Source organism: Carettochelys insculpta, chromosome 4 (assembly GCF_033958435.1).
Source record: "Carettochelys insculpta isolate YL-2023 chromosome 4, ASM3395843v1, whole genome shotgun sequence".
Classification (NCBI taxonomy): Eukaryota; Metazoa; Chordata; order Testudines; family Carettochelyidae; genus Carettochelys; species Carettochelys insculpta.
In genome coordinates, this window is record NC_134140.1 from 101,307,280 (window position 1) to 101,323,132 (window position 15,853).

The 15,853-nt window shown below is 42.8% G+C and overlaps 2 protein-coding genes across 9 annotated transcripts in view; both read left to right on the forward strand.

The window, feature by feature from the left end:
- The window catches only part of TRPC3 (transient receptor potential cation channel subfamily C member 3), a 63,680-nt gene extending 52,269 nt beyond the window's left edge, over nt 1-11,411 (forward strand). For 2 of the 3 annotated variants that reach the window (XM_074991947.1, XM_074991948.1), the window contains 3 exons: nt 555-638; nt 8,732-8,807; nt 11,243-11,411. In XM_074991947.1, the coding sequence (XP_074848048.1) occupies nt 555-638; nt 8,732-8,807; nt 11,243-11,385 (303 nt within the window). In that variant the 3' untranslated portion in view covers nt 11,386-11,411. The remainder of the gene's footprint in view (nt 1-554; nt 639-8,731; nt 8,808-11,242) is intronic. The other variant, XM_074991949.1, reaches the window with a different exon arrangement.
- A 3,119-nt stretch (nt 11,412-14,530) lies between these two features.
- The window catches only part of BBS7 (Bardet-Biedl syndrome 7), a 52,120-nt gene continuing 50,797 nt past the window's right edge, over nt 14,531-15,853 (forward strand). For 2 of the 6 annotated variants that reach the window (XM_074993370.1, XM_074993373.1), the window contains exon 1: nt 14,531-14,656. In XM_074993370.1, coding sequence (XP_074849471.1) covers nt 14,621-14,656 — 36 coding nt within the window. In that variant the 5' untranslated portion in view covers nt 14,531-14,620. Of the gene's footprint in view, nt 14,657-14,713; nt 14,781-15,853 lie in introns of those variants that run through there. The other 4 variants (XM_074993374.1, XM_074993376.1, XM_074993372.1 and 1 more) reach the window with 3 other exon arrangements.

A 15,853-nucleotide genomic window follows, 5' to 3' on the forward strand; every position in this document is an offset into this window, starting at 1 on the left:
CCAGAAAGCCCCAGTGGCTGAAAGAGGGCGCCTGCTGGGAGACCAGCTGCAGGATAGATGCAGCTGGGCTGGCCGCAGTGGAGCCAGCAGTGGCCCATGGCCAAGAAGCTTCAGCTGGGCCATGGAGTGGGCAGTCATGTCCAGGGCTGGGAACAGGAATTTGTGGGGGGCCAAGGGGGCAGGGGAACTGGGAAACCACAGGTGGTGGCTGGAAGGGGGAGCTTGGGAGCAAGGGCTGGAAGTCAGCAGGGGAGTATTGACCTCTCCTGATCTGACAAAATCCCTGGTCTGGGACCACTCAGCTCCCGATGATACCTAACCAGGGAGGACAACCCTGTACACACTTGAGTGGTTTGCTGAAAAGTGATGGCCTTCAACATATTTTTAAAATTAAACTCATGCTTAGTGCTTTGCTGAATTTGTCCCCAAATGATTTTCAATATTTTCTGAAAACAATAGTCTGAAATGATGGGTTACTGCCATATTATTCTGTGTTGTATGGAAAAAAGAGAATTCCAAAGAATATGTTCTAATTTAGCTTTATTGTTTCCTAGTTAAACCTCTTCACTCAGTCTAACTCAAGGTTTTTCGAATCGCACAGTTTTAACAGCATTCTCAGTCAGCCAACACGCTATCAGGTGAGGCATTCAATGAGTTCTAGTTTAGAGCAATGTGATAATGTGAGGATACTAACAAAATTCTGAGCTTCAAATATACTGAGTCTTCCCCAGGTGAAAAAACTCCCTTGGCAGTCAGAAACAAACATCGCTGCAGCTAATGGGTGCGCACAGTAACTGTAGCTTGTTTTCAAAGCCCTGCTATTTGAAACACTTAAAATTAGCTCTCCAATGGGCCTTTCTTGATCTGGCCATTTTGACAGCATGTGCAGCAAGTGACTGAAGCAAACTTCTGGAGAAAGGTCCAGAGAGCTCTGAGTAGATAGTTTTTCTCTTCCTTTCTTTAGAGACTCTCTCTGATTTCATTTTCTGTGTGAAGGTTGAATGACCTGGAGATGGAGGGGAAGATAGAAGTAGAGGACAGGATGGGAGCCTGTCAGAGACAGGCCTTCCAATGCAAAAGAGGAGGAAAGCAAGAGGACAACTGCCCCGGGGCCCGACATTTCAAAAGGGTCCAGGGCTCCCAGTCACAACTACTACTTGGATCCCTAAACCCTTTAAATTGCCACCAGAGAACCAAGCAGCACGCTCCAGGCGGCACTGAGGGCTTGGAGGAAATGTACCGGTTCCTCTTCTTCTGCCCAAGACTCCACCCTTTCCAGGAGTGCGGAGCTGCGGTCCCCTGGCCTTGCCCATAGATCTGATGTGGGTGTTCTTTCTCCTGGTCAGAGACTATTTGGGCTGCCTCAGAAAGGAATAAATATTTCCTTTAGCCCTGAGAGGAGAATCTTTTGCACTCTGAATACATCCTATCTGCTTCTGCACTAGCGAGTTCTTTCAAACGATTTTTCAAAAGAAGGAGGCTCTTTTGAAAGATCCAGAAAAGTGTCTACACACGAAAAGCCTTCTTTGGAAAGTAAATCAAAAGAACACGGCGCTCCTTTCAAAATCGATCTTGCTTTCCTGTTTCAGGAAGAGTGTTCCCTTTCGAAGCTTCTTTTGAAAGAAAATGTGTGTTGATGCTCTGCTCCTCATGGCGCCTGATTTTTCGATCGCTGGCCCATTCCTTCAAAAGAGTGGGGGCTGTGTAGGCACTCTGGCTGTGTCTACACTGCCATTGCTCTTTTGAAAGAGGCATGCAAATGAGGGAAACTATACATGCAAAATGAGGTGTAGATTTACATATCTGACACCTCATTTGCATATTCTTTTTTCGAAAGAAGAAAAGCAGTGTAGATGTAGCTCTTACAAGAGTAAACCCCATTTTCGAAAGAACGCTTCTTCCCTTTTTTTATGGTAAAAAGTGTTCTTTTGAAGATGGGGGTTACCTTCGAAAGAGCCGCATCTACACTGCTTTTCCTCTTAAGAAAGAAGCTCTTTCGAATGAACATGCAAATGAGGTGCTAGATATGTAAATCTGCACCTCATTTACATTTTCAATTTCCCTCATTTTCTTACCTCTTTCAAAAGAACAATGCTAGTGTACACACAGCCACTCTTTCAAAAGAGCAGATGACTCTTTTGATCTGCTTTTTTGTATGTGGACATACTCTTCTGAAAGAAGCTCTTTCAGAAGAGATCTTCTGGCAGGGCTTCTTTTGAAAGATCTCTGTAGTGTAGACATAGCCCCTGTTAAAAAGGATTTAGAAATCTGGAGGGCTGTGGCCACTCTAGCCCCTCCTTTCAGAGGGGCTACGGTAAGGTGGCACTTTGGGATATGCTAATGAGGTGCTTTCATGAATATGCAGTGCCTCATTAGCATAATAGCAGCTGCACGTGCTTCGAAACTGCCGGTTTCGAAACGCATGCCGCCCATCTGGTTTTGGGAAGAAGGGACTTTAGAAATCAGGGGGTCATTTTGAAAAGCCTTCCAGCTACATGGGTGGCATGTGTTTCAAAACCAGCAGTTTTGAAGAGCATGCAGCCGCCATTATGCTAATGAGGCACTGCATATTCATGGTAGCACCTCATTAGCATATCCCAAAGTGCCACATTACCATAGCCCCTCTGAAAGGAGAGGCTAGTGTGGCCACAGCCTAAGGGTTTGATTAGACAACATATCAATAAATACACTTGCCTAATCTCAAATATGAGTACGTCAATAATACCAGTGCACAGCTGTTACAGCAGGAAATCCAAAATGTGACCCAAGGGTCAGATCTCGTCTGCTTAAAACACTGATGTGGCTCAAAGGCCATACGCAGACTGCAGAGTTTATTTTGAAAAAGGATGAGTTCTAGCCCTCATGATTGCAAAGATGACCTTCTAAATGACCTTCCAAACCTTGCATCTGACGAAGCAGGTGTTTGCCCAAGAAAGCATATGCTCCAAAGTATCTGTTAGTCTATAAGGTACCACAGGGCTTCTTATTGTTCTCGAAGATACAGACTAGCATGGCTACCTCTCTGATACCTCTAACTGTGAATTGTGTCTAACTGATACAGTTCTGTCTTCCTGAGGTTGTCAACATCCGAAGGAAGGATGGTAATTAGGGTGTTGAGAGTTTACTAATGAAGCGCTGCAGTGCATACGCAGCACTTCATTAAGCAAATTCCCCCTGCGACAACTTTGAAGTTTTAAACGCGTCAAAATTTTGAGGAGTAAAGGGACTTCAAAGTTGCCCCGGCACTTCGAAGTACCGGTGGTGAGCCGTGGCTAGATGCGTGCTGGTACTTTGAAGTTTAAAACTTTGAATTTGCCAGGGGGGATTTGCTTAATGAAGTGCTGTGTATGTACCGCAGCACTTCATTAGTAAACTCCCAACACCCTAATTACCATCCTTCCTTCGAAGGAAGGTGGTAGTGTAGACAAGCCCATAGAGGTGTAAACTACCCTGTCTGATTATCAGCTCTGAAGCTCAGTGACAACATAATGTTTAACATTAACTATTTCATTGCTGATCATTCTGGTTTCTAGAAAGGATAAGGGAGAGGGAGTGAAGCCCACAGGAAAGCAGGAACTGAGGGTTTCTACAGGGAAAGAAATGCACAGAGGACAGGAGATTCACAGAGTGAGGGAAATGAGAGCTGAAAATAAGGAAGAGGAACAAAGGGTAGAAAAGTAGAGTGATGCACATTTCTTCACTCACTGATACTGACAGGCAGCAAGGTGCTCAAAAATAATAATAACTAAAACATTACTGTAAGACTTACCTGGCCTTGCCCAGGTCTAAGGTCGGCTGGGGCAGTGAGGCTGCACAACTTGTCTGCTGGCTTCTCCCCGGTGATGGCCAAGGATGGGGTGACACTGCCTGTTGGCTGGCTTCTCCTCAGGGGCAGCAGGAGGCATGTGACGTGATTGGTGGCTGCTCCTGGGGAGTATTTTGAAGAAGTTGGGCTGCACAGCATGGTGGCCTGGGAGTGGTCTGGGGCAGCAGGGACTGTGTGGTGGCCAGCAGCTGCTCCCCAGAACAGGCTGGGGCTTCCCAAGCCTGGGGTATTTGCTGCCCCTATGGCCATTCAATAGTATAACTGTCCCCTGCTGCTTGCTGACCTCCTGCAATCACTCATGAGAATACTTCTCCCTCCCATTACACGCCTCCCTTATGCAAAACATTTGCATTGTATGCACATTCCTTGGTCCTGGGGTAACCAACACACCTAGGTGTGGTTAACTGTCCCATGTAGTGGTACCTAGACTACTTCACAGACAAAGAATCAGTGTCCTCTAAGCCTTTAGTTCAAGCTGTAGAGGTGTTTGCACTATTGCTCCAGAAGTACCAGCTTTGAGTCTGTCTGTGGCCAGTTACATTGGCACTTCCAAAACCTCACTTTGCTTTAAGTTAGGATAAGAGGAAGCTGCATACCAAATTTGGTGGTCCTTGCTCTTACTATTGAGGAGGAGTTCTTGAACAAATGGACTCACAGATGGACAGGCAGACAGATGCACAAACTCTTTAAAATGTGTAGTAGATTTGGAGGTCTAGGCATAGATGCTGGAAAAAGGGCTGCAGGAGGGAGGTACTTGAAGTGGTTTCCATTATATACAGGGTCTGCAGTCTGGTTCAATGGCTCTCAGGATCCCTGCTATAAAAATTGTTCAAGCACATCTAGGACTAGGATGGTTGAAAAGAGTTCAAGGATCCATGGAAACATTTGAAAAATGTCTAACCAAAATGCCTTTTTGACTTTTTGAATGACATTTGGGATTTCCTTTTCTGCTGGACATTTTTGAAATTTTGCTTTGTTCTAGAACACAAACTTACTTTAAATTTCAGAAGTTTTCACTGCACTGGAATTCTGGTTCTCAGCCACCTTTAGTTCTCACACTGTGTTCCATAAATCCCTGGTGGTTTGTGGAAACATTTCCTAGCTAGTCACATTATGCTGACATTTTTTCTTGTTTCCAGCTGCCAAACAGAAATAAAAGCAGCTAAAATTACATTATGTTCTTTCTATAATGTTACTTATCCCTGTAAGCAATTGCTTTAGTTATCACAGGCATGTTATGCAATCATGTATGGGAGATGAGATGGCTGATGCTGTGTGAAGAAGACGAGTGGTGGTCCACTTGATTGTGAATGGGCAAGAGGGTGACCTCCAAATAATCCTCCTCTTAACTTGTGGCTGAGACAATGAAAACACTACAGAATCACTACCATTGATAATGATAAAGTAAATTCAGCTGCAAAAAAGATTACTATCAAGAAGTTGAATTAAACCCCTACATTTGAGAGGTAGTCTGAAAACTTAAGGGATATTGCAAACCTAACTCTACCTTTTTCCCAGGCACAGTCATATATACATTAAAGAATTGCACTGGTAAATGGGATGATCAGGTCTCCTTCTGAATGATCCAACTTGAGTAGATTTAAAAGGTTCTTAAAAACAGATGTGTTTGATATTTTTGCTCATTTGGCACATACATTAAGCTAAAGAAACAAATTCTGAAGGAAGGTCACAATACTGTATATGTCCAGACAAAAAAGCAGTAAAGTAGCACTTTAAAGACTAACAATATAATTTATTATGTGAGCTTTCATGGAACAGACCCACTTCCTCAGGTCATACCCATACCAGAACAGACAGAACAGACTCAATATTTAAGGCACAGAGAGCCAAAAATAGTAATCAAGGTTGACAAATCAGAAAAAAAATTATCAAGGTGAGCAAATCACAGAGTAGATGGGCTGGGCGGGGGGGGGGCAAGTCAGGAATTAGATTAAGCTAAGTTTGCAAAAGAGCCCCTATAATGACCCAGAAAATTCACATCCCGCTTCAAACCACATGTTAATGTGTCGAATTTCAAATTCGACACATTAACACGTGGTTTGAACTGGGTTGCGAGTTGTCTGGGTCATTATAGGGGCTCTTTTGCAAACTTGGCTTAATCTAATTCTTGACTTGCCCCTGCCCCCGCCCCAGCCCCTCTACTGTGTGATTTGCTCACCTTGATGATTTTTTTTCTGATTTGTCAACCTTGATTACTATTTTTGGTTTTCTATGCCTTAAATATTGAGTCTGTTCTGTCTGTTCTGGTATGGCTATGACCTGAGGAAGTGGGTCTGTTCCATGAAAGCTCACATAATAAATTATTTTGTTAGTCTTTAAAGTGCTACTTCGAGGCTTTTTTGTTTTGATAGTATATAGACTAGCACGGCTTTCTCTCTGTTACCGTATATATCCATGTTTGCCAAGACCAATCACAGTGAAGATACATGGCTAGTTAATTTCAATCAGTAATTGCCATAGATTAATCCAAGCATAAATGTCCCATAAAGCAATTTAAAAGATTGCTCTTATATCCAGATACATTTTACTCTTTGTCTCGAGCTGACCTGTAGGCACACATAAGCTGCGTCTACACGTGCACGCTACTTCGAAGTAGCGGCACCAACTTCGAAATAGCGCCCGTCGCGTCTACACGCGTCGGGCGCTATTTCGAAGTTAACTTCGACGTTAGGCAGCGAGACGTCGAAGTTGCTAACCTCATGAGGAGATAGGAATAGCACCCTACTTCGACGTTCAATGTCGAAGTAGGGACCGTGTAGACGATCCGCGTCCCGCAACGTCGAAATTGCTGGGTCCTCCATGGCGGCCATCAGCTGGGGGGGTGAGAGATGCTCTCTCTCCAGCCCCTGCGGGGCTCTATGGTCACCGTGGGCAGCAGCCCTTAGCCCAGGGCTTCTGGCTGCTTCTGCGGCAGCTGGGGATCTATGCTGCAGGCACAGGGTCTGCAACCAGTTGTCAGCTCTGTGTATCTTGTGTTGTTTAGTGCAACTGTGTCTGGGAGGGGCCCTTTAAGGGAGCGGCTTGCTGTTGAGTCCGCCCTGTGACCCTGTCTGCAGCTGTGCGTGGCATCCCTATTTCGATGTGTGCTACTTTGACGTGTAGACGTTCCCTCGCTGCGCCTATTTCGATGTTGGGCTGAGCAACGTCGAAGTTGAACATCGACGTTGCTGGCCCTGGAGGACGTGTAGACGTTATTCATCGAAATAGACTATTTCGATGTTGGCTGCACGTGTAGACGTAGCCATAAAGTGCTTAGGAAGGGGTTGATGGCTTATGAGTTCATCCCTCATGAAATACCTGAGTTGTAATCCAAACTCAGATACTCGTACCTTGTGCTGAAAAGACTCACAGCACTGGGGTAAAACTCTCATCATTTTGGGTGAGGGCATGTATTTGGGACAAAGCTTTCACCCCCATTTTAGGTACAGAAGGCACCAAACACAGTAAAACCACTGCAGTTCTGCGAAAGCAGGAAGCTGACTACAGAGAGGTTGCACAGAATAATTCCATACCCTTTGTACACTGGAAAAAAAGACAGTTCTCCATAGCTTTATGGAGAGGGAGATGGAACAAAGTGGGAGGGGCTGTAATTACATCCACTTCATGTTGTTTCATCAGTCAAAATCACTGCCTGGGGAAAGGGCTGCAGGGGGGAGCTGGGCTGAAAGACCTGATCCTTGATGACTGTGTAGATGTCTCTTGTGTATGACCTATTGCATAAGGATTGCACAGGGGCCCATAGTTGTAAATCTTAAGCAATAGCCATGGCAGTAGCTTGGCATTTCCTGGGTAATAATGACTGGCTAGGAGTTGACAGCCTGAAATTCAGATAAACACAAATTCCAGCTGGTCATTAATTTCCCCAGGAAATATTCTATGCTGAGGTCATTATTGCTAAGTCCTGCAGTCCTTTGCAGGCAAATTTCTCATTGGTTCTTAAGCCTGAGGAATGGAGGCTGGTTGAACCAGAAGATGAAAATGAAATAGGCAGATGAATGTGTGTGGATATTCTCTTTTGAGTGTTGTATTTTTATGTTGATATTACTGGGAATTTTTATAGCATCAATGCCTGGTAGCCAGTTTGATGTCATAAGTCATCTCAGCACTCCATTCATCCTTATACTGCATTGTGCATTCTGGTCAGAGCTGCTTTGTTATAGTCATAGGAAAGGTAGTATGTCCTCTAAATCACAGCATGTTTGCAGTGACACAGCTGCCACTGAAGTATAAGGAAGTAGAATGGGACCATAGAAGTAAGGGATGGGGGACAAATCATTCAACTCAGAAGGTGTGAGTGAAAATCCTACAATTAACCTAATATACCAAGTATCTGACATGGGGAAGTTAGAACTAGAAGTCTGCACAATATTTATAACGTAATGGAAATAATGTTAAGTTTGAAGGTTTGGACATTTTGTTACAAGTGCAAAGTGTGGGCACATTTTCTCAAAAGCATTGCCAATTTTTGCTATTTTTCCCAGTAATAACTGACATATTTTTAGTAAATGTGACTTTGTCGAAAAATCATGTGAGGATTGGTACATGTTTTAGATGAAAAAAAAACCCCAACCCATTTTGTAGAATTTTGTGGAGAAGCCAAATTTCAGCTGTGTGACATTGCTTGGCATAAAGGGGCAATAATGTCATGAAAATATTGTTAACAATTTTGTACCACTTCAGTTAAAAGCCCCTGCTGGTCTGGTCTGCATATGAGAGGTATGTAGACATGGAAGGGACCATACTCTAATGTCTGGTCTGTTACCCACCAATAAAAGACAAAAGACTTCTTGGCTTTGAATTGTTTTATTTACAGACATACAAAACCAAGAAGTGAATAGGACATAATCTGTCTAAATGCTTAACTATGTATTTTTTGTCCAACAGCAAATCATGAAAAGACTTATAAAACGTTATGTTCTGAAAGCACAAGTGGACAGAGAAAATGATGAAGTGAATGAAGGTGAGAATCACTGTATATGAAGCATTAACAGATACTGTATTCTTTTTCTGCTGGACTATTTTATTTATTTATATATATATTTTATGTATTTATGCTACAGTTACACCTAAAAACGCCATCTGAGATCAGGTGCTTATTTTAGTACATGAACTTAGCACAAATACAGTCTCTATAGCCATGAGAGAGCTACAGAAGACATGAGAGAGAAAGGACAGTCTCTATAGCCATGAGAGAGCCCTCCCAGCAATAGAAAAAAAACACAAAAAAACCCACAACAAGGGGTGGTAGCTTTATTGCCAGAACCTGTGCTTGAATGTAAATAAAAACATAACCAGTTCATCTGAATTTCACACTTTACAAGTTAACTAAACTTACTCTTCACACCCACAATCTGTGAATCATTTCCTGAGTGCTATGGGATTGTCAAAATAGTGACATCTGCAAAAAACCTGTCAACCTGATTGAACAGGAGTCTAGGCTTGAAAAGAAATTGGACTATAATGCATACCTTAATCTTACTTTATACATTGTAAATGAGAAATTTCTGTACATTTGAAAACCAATGAAATACTAATGAACAGAAAACAAAATCAAGAGGACAGCTGCAGTAACTGAACAGTCAACTTTAAAATCTGTACTATTAGTGCTGAACTCATGTCTAACTAAGAATAGAATAGAAAAAGTGTACATGACACACACAGATCCCAGGGTGCTGAGTTTCCAGATGATCCTAAGGGTTTGTACAGAAAAAAGGTCACAACATACCAATCAATTTGGGAGTTTTGGCCAGAAGCTCAGAAATGTAAAACTATATCAGAAAAACTCTAAAATGTATATTCTGTTTTTTGGTATTTTTAATTTACGCATACATCTTTTGCAAAGCAGAACTGAGATGATGGTATCAACTGTTGTGTCACCAAAATGCTTGACAAAACACAGATCTTTTGAAGAGTTTTGTCCCTTGTATTTGCATTGGGATTTCAGCTTAGCAGCAGACCAAGCACAGTGAGAACTCAGCACTGAGTCAGAGACCTAAATTCTGATCTTTTACTGATCCTGCTTGGTGACCTTGAGCAAGCCAGTTGACCACTCTGAACCTCCATTTTCTCAGCAGTAGAAGAGAACATAGGCATCTTGCATCATCCTTATCTCAGAGTGATATTGCAAGGATAATTTACAGTTTTCAAAACATGTTCGATGTAAGTTGCTATATACTCTATGAACAGAAAATCCTCTGTGATTGCTGTGTTTATATTTCAAATAAATGAGGCTAGGGATTTTACATTAAGAGAACAGTAAAGGTCTTATTTTATACTCTGTACTTTACACATGGCAAACAATTTCCTGCCCACAAATGCTGCACAAAAATTAACTGCATTCTTAGTTTGTGAGAATGACACTTTGAATATTGAAAAAGGTTCTACCTTTAAAGTCCTGAAATAAACCACTGTTGCTTGTCATCAACCTGGCCTTGATATGTGTGTTTTGACCAGGAAGATTTTAAGAGCTATTTTTATGTTTGTGAAAGTGTGACATTCCTCAAAATAGGTTGTTCCCCCTCCCCTCTTCTTTCTAAGGATGTATTGTTTCAGGAACAAGACAGGCTGCTTCTACACTCACCCTCTCCTGTTGGAGGGGCATGGTAATGAGGCAATTCAAAGCAGATTAATGAGGGCTAACGTGCATATTCAGCACCTCATCAGAATAATAGCAGCTATGCCAATTTCAAAGTGCAGACTTTGAATTGCAGATTGACAGCATAGATAGGGGCAGCTTCAAAATAAGCCCCCCCCCCAGTTCGACATTCCCTTATTCCTACCAGTTGTGTCTTCACTAGCCCCCTTCTTTGAAGGGGGCATGGAAATGACCCAGACTGGAGAATATCAATGAGGCAGTACCATGCATATGCAGCACCTCATTAGCATAATAGCAGCCACACGGATTTCAAAGCTTCAAACTTCAAAATGCTGACCGGCAGTCTAGCTGTGGGCACTTCAAAATACACACCCAACTTCGAAATTCCCTTACTCCCAATTCATTTTGGGAGTTAGGGAATTTCACAGTTGGGTGCATTTTTCAAAGTGCCTGCGTGTAGACTGCCTGTCAGCACTTCAAAGTTAGCAGCTTTGAAATTCACGCTGCCATCATCATGCTAACAAGGTGCTGCATATGCTTGGCAGCACCTCATTGATAGTCCCTGGTCCATGTCATTTCCATGCCCCCTTCAAAGAAGGGGGCTAGTGTAGACATGGCCTAAATGTACTATATGCATGTGAAATACATTAGTAGTTCATTGGGTCAATGAAAGACATGGTATTCTAACAAATGTTACTGTTGGGTGGGAGATAATTCTAAAATATGCATTTGTGACTAAGAAAATGCTATTTAATATGTAACAAACAATACTAATGTATTTCTTTCCACAATTAATACAGGTGAACTAAAGGAAATCAAACAAGATATCTCCAGTCTTCGCTATGAACTTTTGGAGGATAAGTCCCAAGCAACAGAAGAGTTAGCAATTTTAATACATAAACTCAGTGAGAAACTCAACCCCAATATGTTGAGATGTGAATGATTCTATGAATGACCAGGATTTCTGGCATTTTCTTCTGCACAAATACTGGCAATAATATTTCTGAGTATCTTATACTTGAAAATATATTGTAGATTTTTAGCACTAAATAATTTTATGTACAGCGTTTGTTAAATTTATTCTTAGGACATTTTATTAACTCATTACACAAAAAATAGTCTGTTCATTTAAGTGTGTTGAAAAGTAAGAACCCTCAAACAATTCTTTGTCTTTAATAATACAGTTGAAAGTGAAAAAATCTTGCATTGCTGATATTTTGCTAGTTTTATGAACAAACTTCAAAAACTCTTTGCACTAAGCAATTGGGGGGAAAAAAACAAAATCAAAAACAAAAAAGGTACTGCAAAGGACAAAGTCCCCTGCAGTAAATTGTTACAATAGGATTCTGTTGAATGTAATAAATGAGTAGGCAGTTGGAGCTCTGTAAAGGATTACTTGAAATATTTATGTTTTTAAATTATTCTAATATGAGATATCCGAAGAACTCATGGAACGGGCACTTGAAGATTAAACAATTAATATCAAAGCGTGAATATACCTTTAGTAGCACTGGTTAACATGCATATACTACAGTTTCTTAATACAGCATAATGTTTGCTTTCAACAGTAGAAACTAGGAATTCTTTTTAAAAAAACATTTGAAGGCAAAGAGAACTCTGTCAACAGTTATACTTCCTTGTGGTTTAGATGATTTTTTTTTTAAATTCAGATTCTATGCAGGGCTGGTATTTTGTTACACTATTCTAAATGCCTCTGATGCTTACTTGTCAAATAAAATATTCATACTTTACAGACTTAACTTGTCTCAGTTGTTCAGCACCAGATTTTGAATGGTATGATGTGTGTGTCCCAAAGACTTTGTACACCTATCAACCAAAGGTAGTAAAAGGCAGTTTTTGGCAGTCTTAGTAGCAATACCTATAGTTAACATTACTTAACATTTTCCATTATAACACTTTTCTCTTGCTTAAACTTTGCCAAATGTATAATGTTCAAACTGCAATTTTCCATTCTAGTTGTGTGTGCACATTAGAGTGATTTTTTCTGGGAGAAAAACTAAGCCACTTGAGACACAAAATTATGAGAAAATACATTTTGTTTACGTGATTAAAAGTTTGTTTTCACAGAGAAGTTCCAACATCTCCATGGAGTAAAGATTTGTAATTTTTGGCACAGGGGTTACCCACGTGTTAAGGATGAGCCTTATGCTTCCCCATAAAACTGTCCAAATTCAGTCAAATTATATGCCTTTGAAAATTACAATTTGTACATGTTTTGTAGAGGCTGGCAAATAAAATTTGTCTGCATTGCCAGCATTCTATCCTCACAAAGCCAAAGCACAGCAACTAGACTATCCATGTTATTCCTGCAGAGTGAGCATGATCTAACTCCAGGTCAGCTGATCTTCCCCAAAATTGCTGCAGAAGCCATGGTGGTATTAGGCACCATAAATGAAAGCGAAGAGACTGCCTCTCCAGCGCTCTCATAATCCTCATAAACAAAAGGACAATCCCTGCCACCAAAGAACTCACATAAAACAGAAGATGTATCAACAGACATGGGAGTTAATGGAAACAATGAGACAATACTGGACAGCATGGAACCAGTGTCTTAGCATACCAGCAGCTCAGCCCTTATCCAGTTTATTTACAGGCATAACAGCAAAGGAGTTTTGTAAAGCAGTGCAACGCCGACCTAGAGACATTTTATCTCTTCCATTCATGTATTTATTCGTAATGTTGAGAAAGTCGCTGAGACCATGTCTACACTAAAGGGGAAGGTCAAATTAAGATACATAACTCCAGCTATGTTAATTACCAAGCTAGAGGTGATGTACCTTAATTCAAGTTTCTGCATGGTCTCCACTGCGAGAGGTCGCTGGGAGCAAACACTCTTGTTAACTTCCCTTATTCCTTGCAAGACTACCAGTGCAAACGGGTCCCCTTTGAGTCTGATTTCACACATTCCTACCAAACACGCTAAATCAAACTCCAGAAGACTGACCATGGCAGCACTGATTTTCCACTTAGTGAAGACGTACCCTGAGTGGCCAGCTCACTTCACGAGGGCCCAACGACCTGAAGAAACCCAGGGCCACTCAAGTAAATCATCTGGGCATGCCATGCCTACAGAGCTCTTTCAGTGAGTCTCAAGTCACTACAATGTTAGTTAAGCTCTACCTAGTAGAAATCAAGCTTCTGGGGAACTCTTGGTAGGAGGCCTGCACATTGGGAAGCAAATTACCTGGGGAGGTTGTAGAACCTCCATCCTGGGAGATTTTAAGATCAGGTTAAATAGCTGTAAGGGTTGGTCTAGATCATGGGTGTCCAACCTTTTGGCTTGCCTGGGCCGCATTGAGTGAAGAGGAATTGTCTTGGGTTGTACATAAAATATATAATATAGTTAATGTATATAAATCACATAATAATGTTAAAAGTTTACGATCTTGTGGGGCCGCATTACTAGCTGTCCAGGGTCACGCGTGGCGCGCGGCCTGGACACGCCTGGTCTAGATGGTGCTTGGTACTGGCATGAGGGCAGGGGACTGGACTAGATGACCTCTGCAGGTCTCTTCCATTTCTCTGATGTGCCCTATGGTGTGAAATCTCCTGACACTGGTCAGGGCTGTCCCTCAAATTGCAGACAACCGGGCAGCAGTCTCCCTGCCCCCGCAGACAGTTGGCATTAGAAAGACAAGGGGGTCGAGGGAATATCTTGCACTAGACCCACCGCAACCATGTCACTGAGCCCGCGGCGGCAGCGCCTATCACAGCAGGCCGCGGGGGCAGGGAAGCGGAGCTCACCCGCCTCTGCAGAAGCAGCTGCAGCTGCATCGTGCCTACAGCGACATCTCTGCCCACTGTGTCCCTCCCACCTCGACTCCCCTCCCCTCCCCTCTGCCGAGGGAGATTCGTGACCACACAACCCCCGCCACAGCCCGGCTCTGTTCCAGCCCCTCCCAGCAAGCCACGCGCGGCCCATAAACCGCGACAACAACTGGATACGCAGGGAGACGGCGAGGCTTTGCCCAATCACTGCGCACGTTCAATGCTAATCCCGCCCCGTCGCCGTTCCGCACGCCCAATGGCGGCCTTTCTGCGTCTCCATGGTGACGGATAATTAGCAGCCTCCAGGAGAAGGTGGAGAGGGGGTTGGGTTGATAGGTTGCTGGGGCCAGTCTCTGGACTGGTTGGGGAGCTACCCAGAGGGTGGTACCATGGAGCTGCAGCTGGGCCGAGTAGACTATTTGCAGGTAGTGCCGCGTTCGCGCCCCGTTTGGAGAATGGGATGGGGTTGCTGGGGGGGTCTCTCCAGTTAGTCATCTATGAACAGCGGCTGCGTGGAGAAGGCTCTTTTGCCGCCGCCAAGCCCCGATGGTGAGCCGGAGTCTCTCCCCTGGGAGGGGGTTGGGGTCGGTGTCTTTCACCCAGTCGGAGACAAACGCCAGTCGAGACCTCACTGGCTTTAATTGCTTTGTCCTCCCAACACCCTCGCCAGGCGGCGCTGCCCCACTTTGCAGGTGGGGAAACTGAGGCATGGAGAAACTTCTGCGACTTGAAGTCTGCGGCACAAGAGGGAAGTGAGCCTGCCGCATCCTAAGCTAGTGCTGAAGGGCCATCCTCCCTTTCCCTGTGCGCTATCAGCATCTGCTGGGCTCCTCTGTTGGGGCACATGTGTGTTTGATAGCAGAAAACTGTTAATCTTAGGATTCAAAGCCAAGTCTCTTAGTGTTAGAATTTTATGAAACTTTAATGGCCCCAGAAGCTCCCCCCATGAATTTCAGGCTCAAAATAAGTTGTTAGTGTATCTTTAAGCATATCAAGTGTAATGTAAAACTGCTGGATACTAAGGCCTTAGTCCTGCCGAGTGTTTCTCTGTATGGATATGAGTAGTCTTACTAAGTGAATGGGATAATATACCTTTACAGAGCTAAGCACCTGCCTAACTCTGTTCAGTGTCAGGGGCTAATACTGTAATCGTGAATTAAATAGTGCTTGTACATGTTTGTTTATATAGCTATGTGGTCTGGAGCAGTGATGTTTGGGATAACAAACACCAGATGTTATAAAAAGTAATAATAACAATTGAATCTATTATTATAATTAAATATTACACTCTGCCTTAAGTTACTATACAATGAACAGGTGGTGTTTACATCTCTGAAATCAGTACCCCAGTCAGAAGAACTGGTAGACTTGTCAGCAAGTACAAAGCAGGACAAGTCTACTTTACAACTGATCTTTTTAAATGAGAGTTGTGGCACATCATTTTGGCTCTGCAAGCAATTTGGAATTGCTCTTCTTGCTTTCTGGATAGGGGCATTAAATGGCATGAGCACTAATGCTTGAAATGTAAAATAGAGTTCTAGGGCAGGGAATTCCATACAAAGGGTCATTTTTAAACAAATTCACCATCTTTGTATTGTGTGGAATGTAGTGGTTCAAATGTT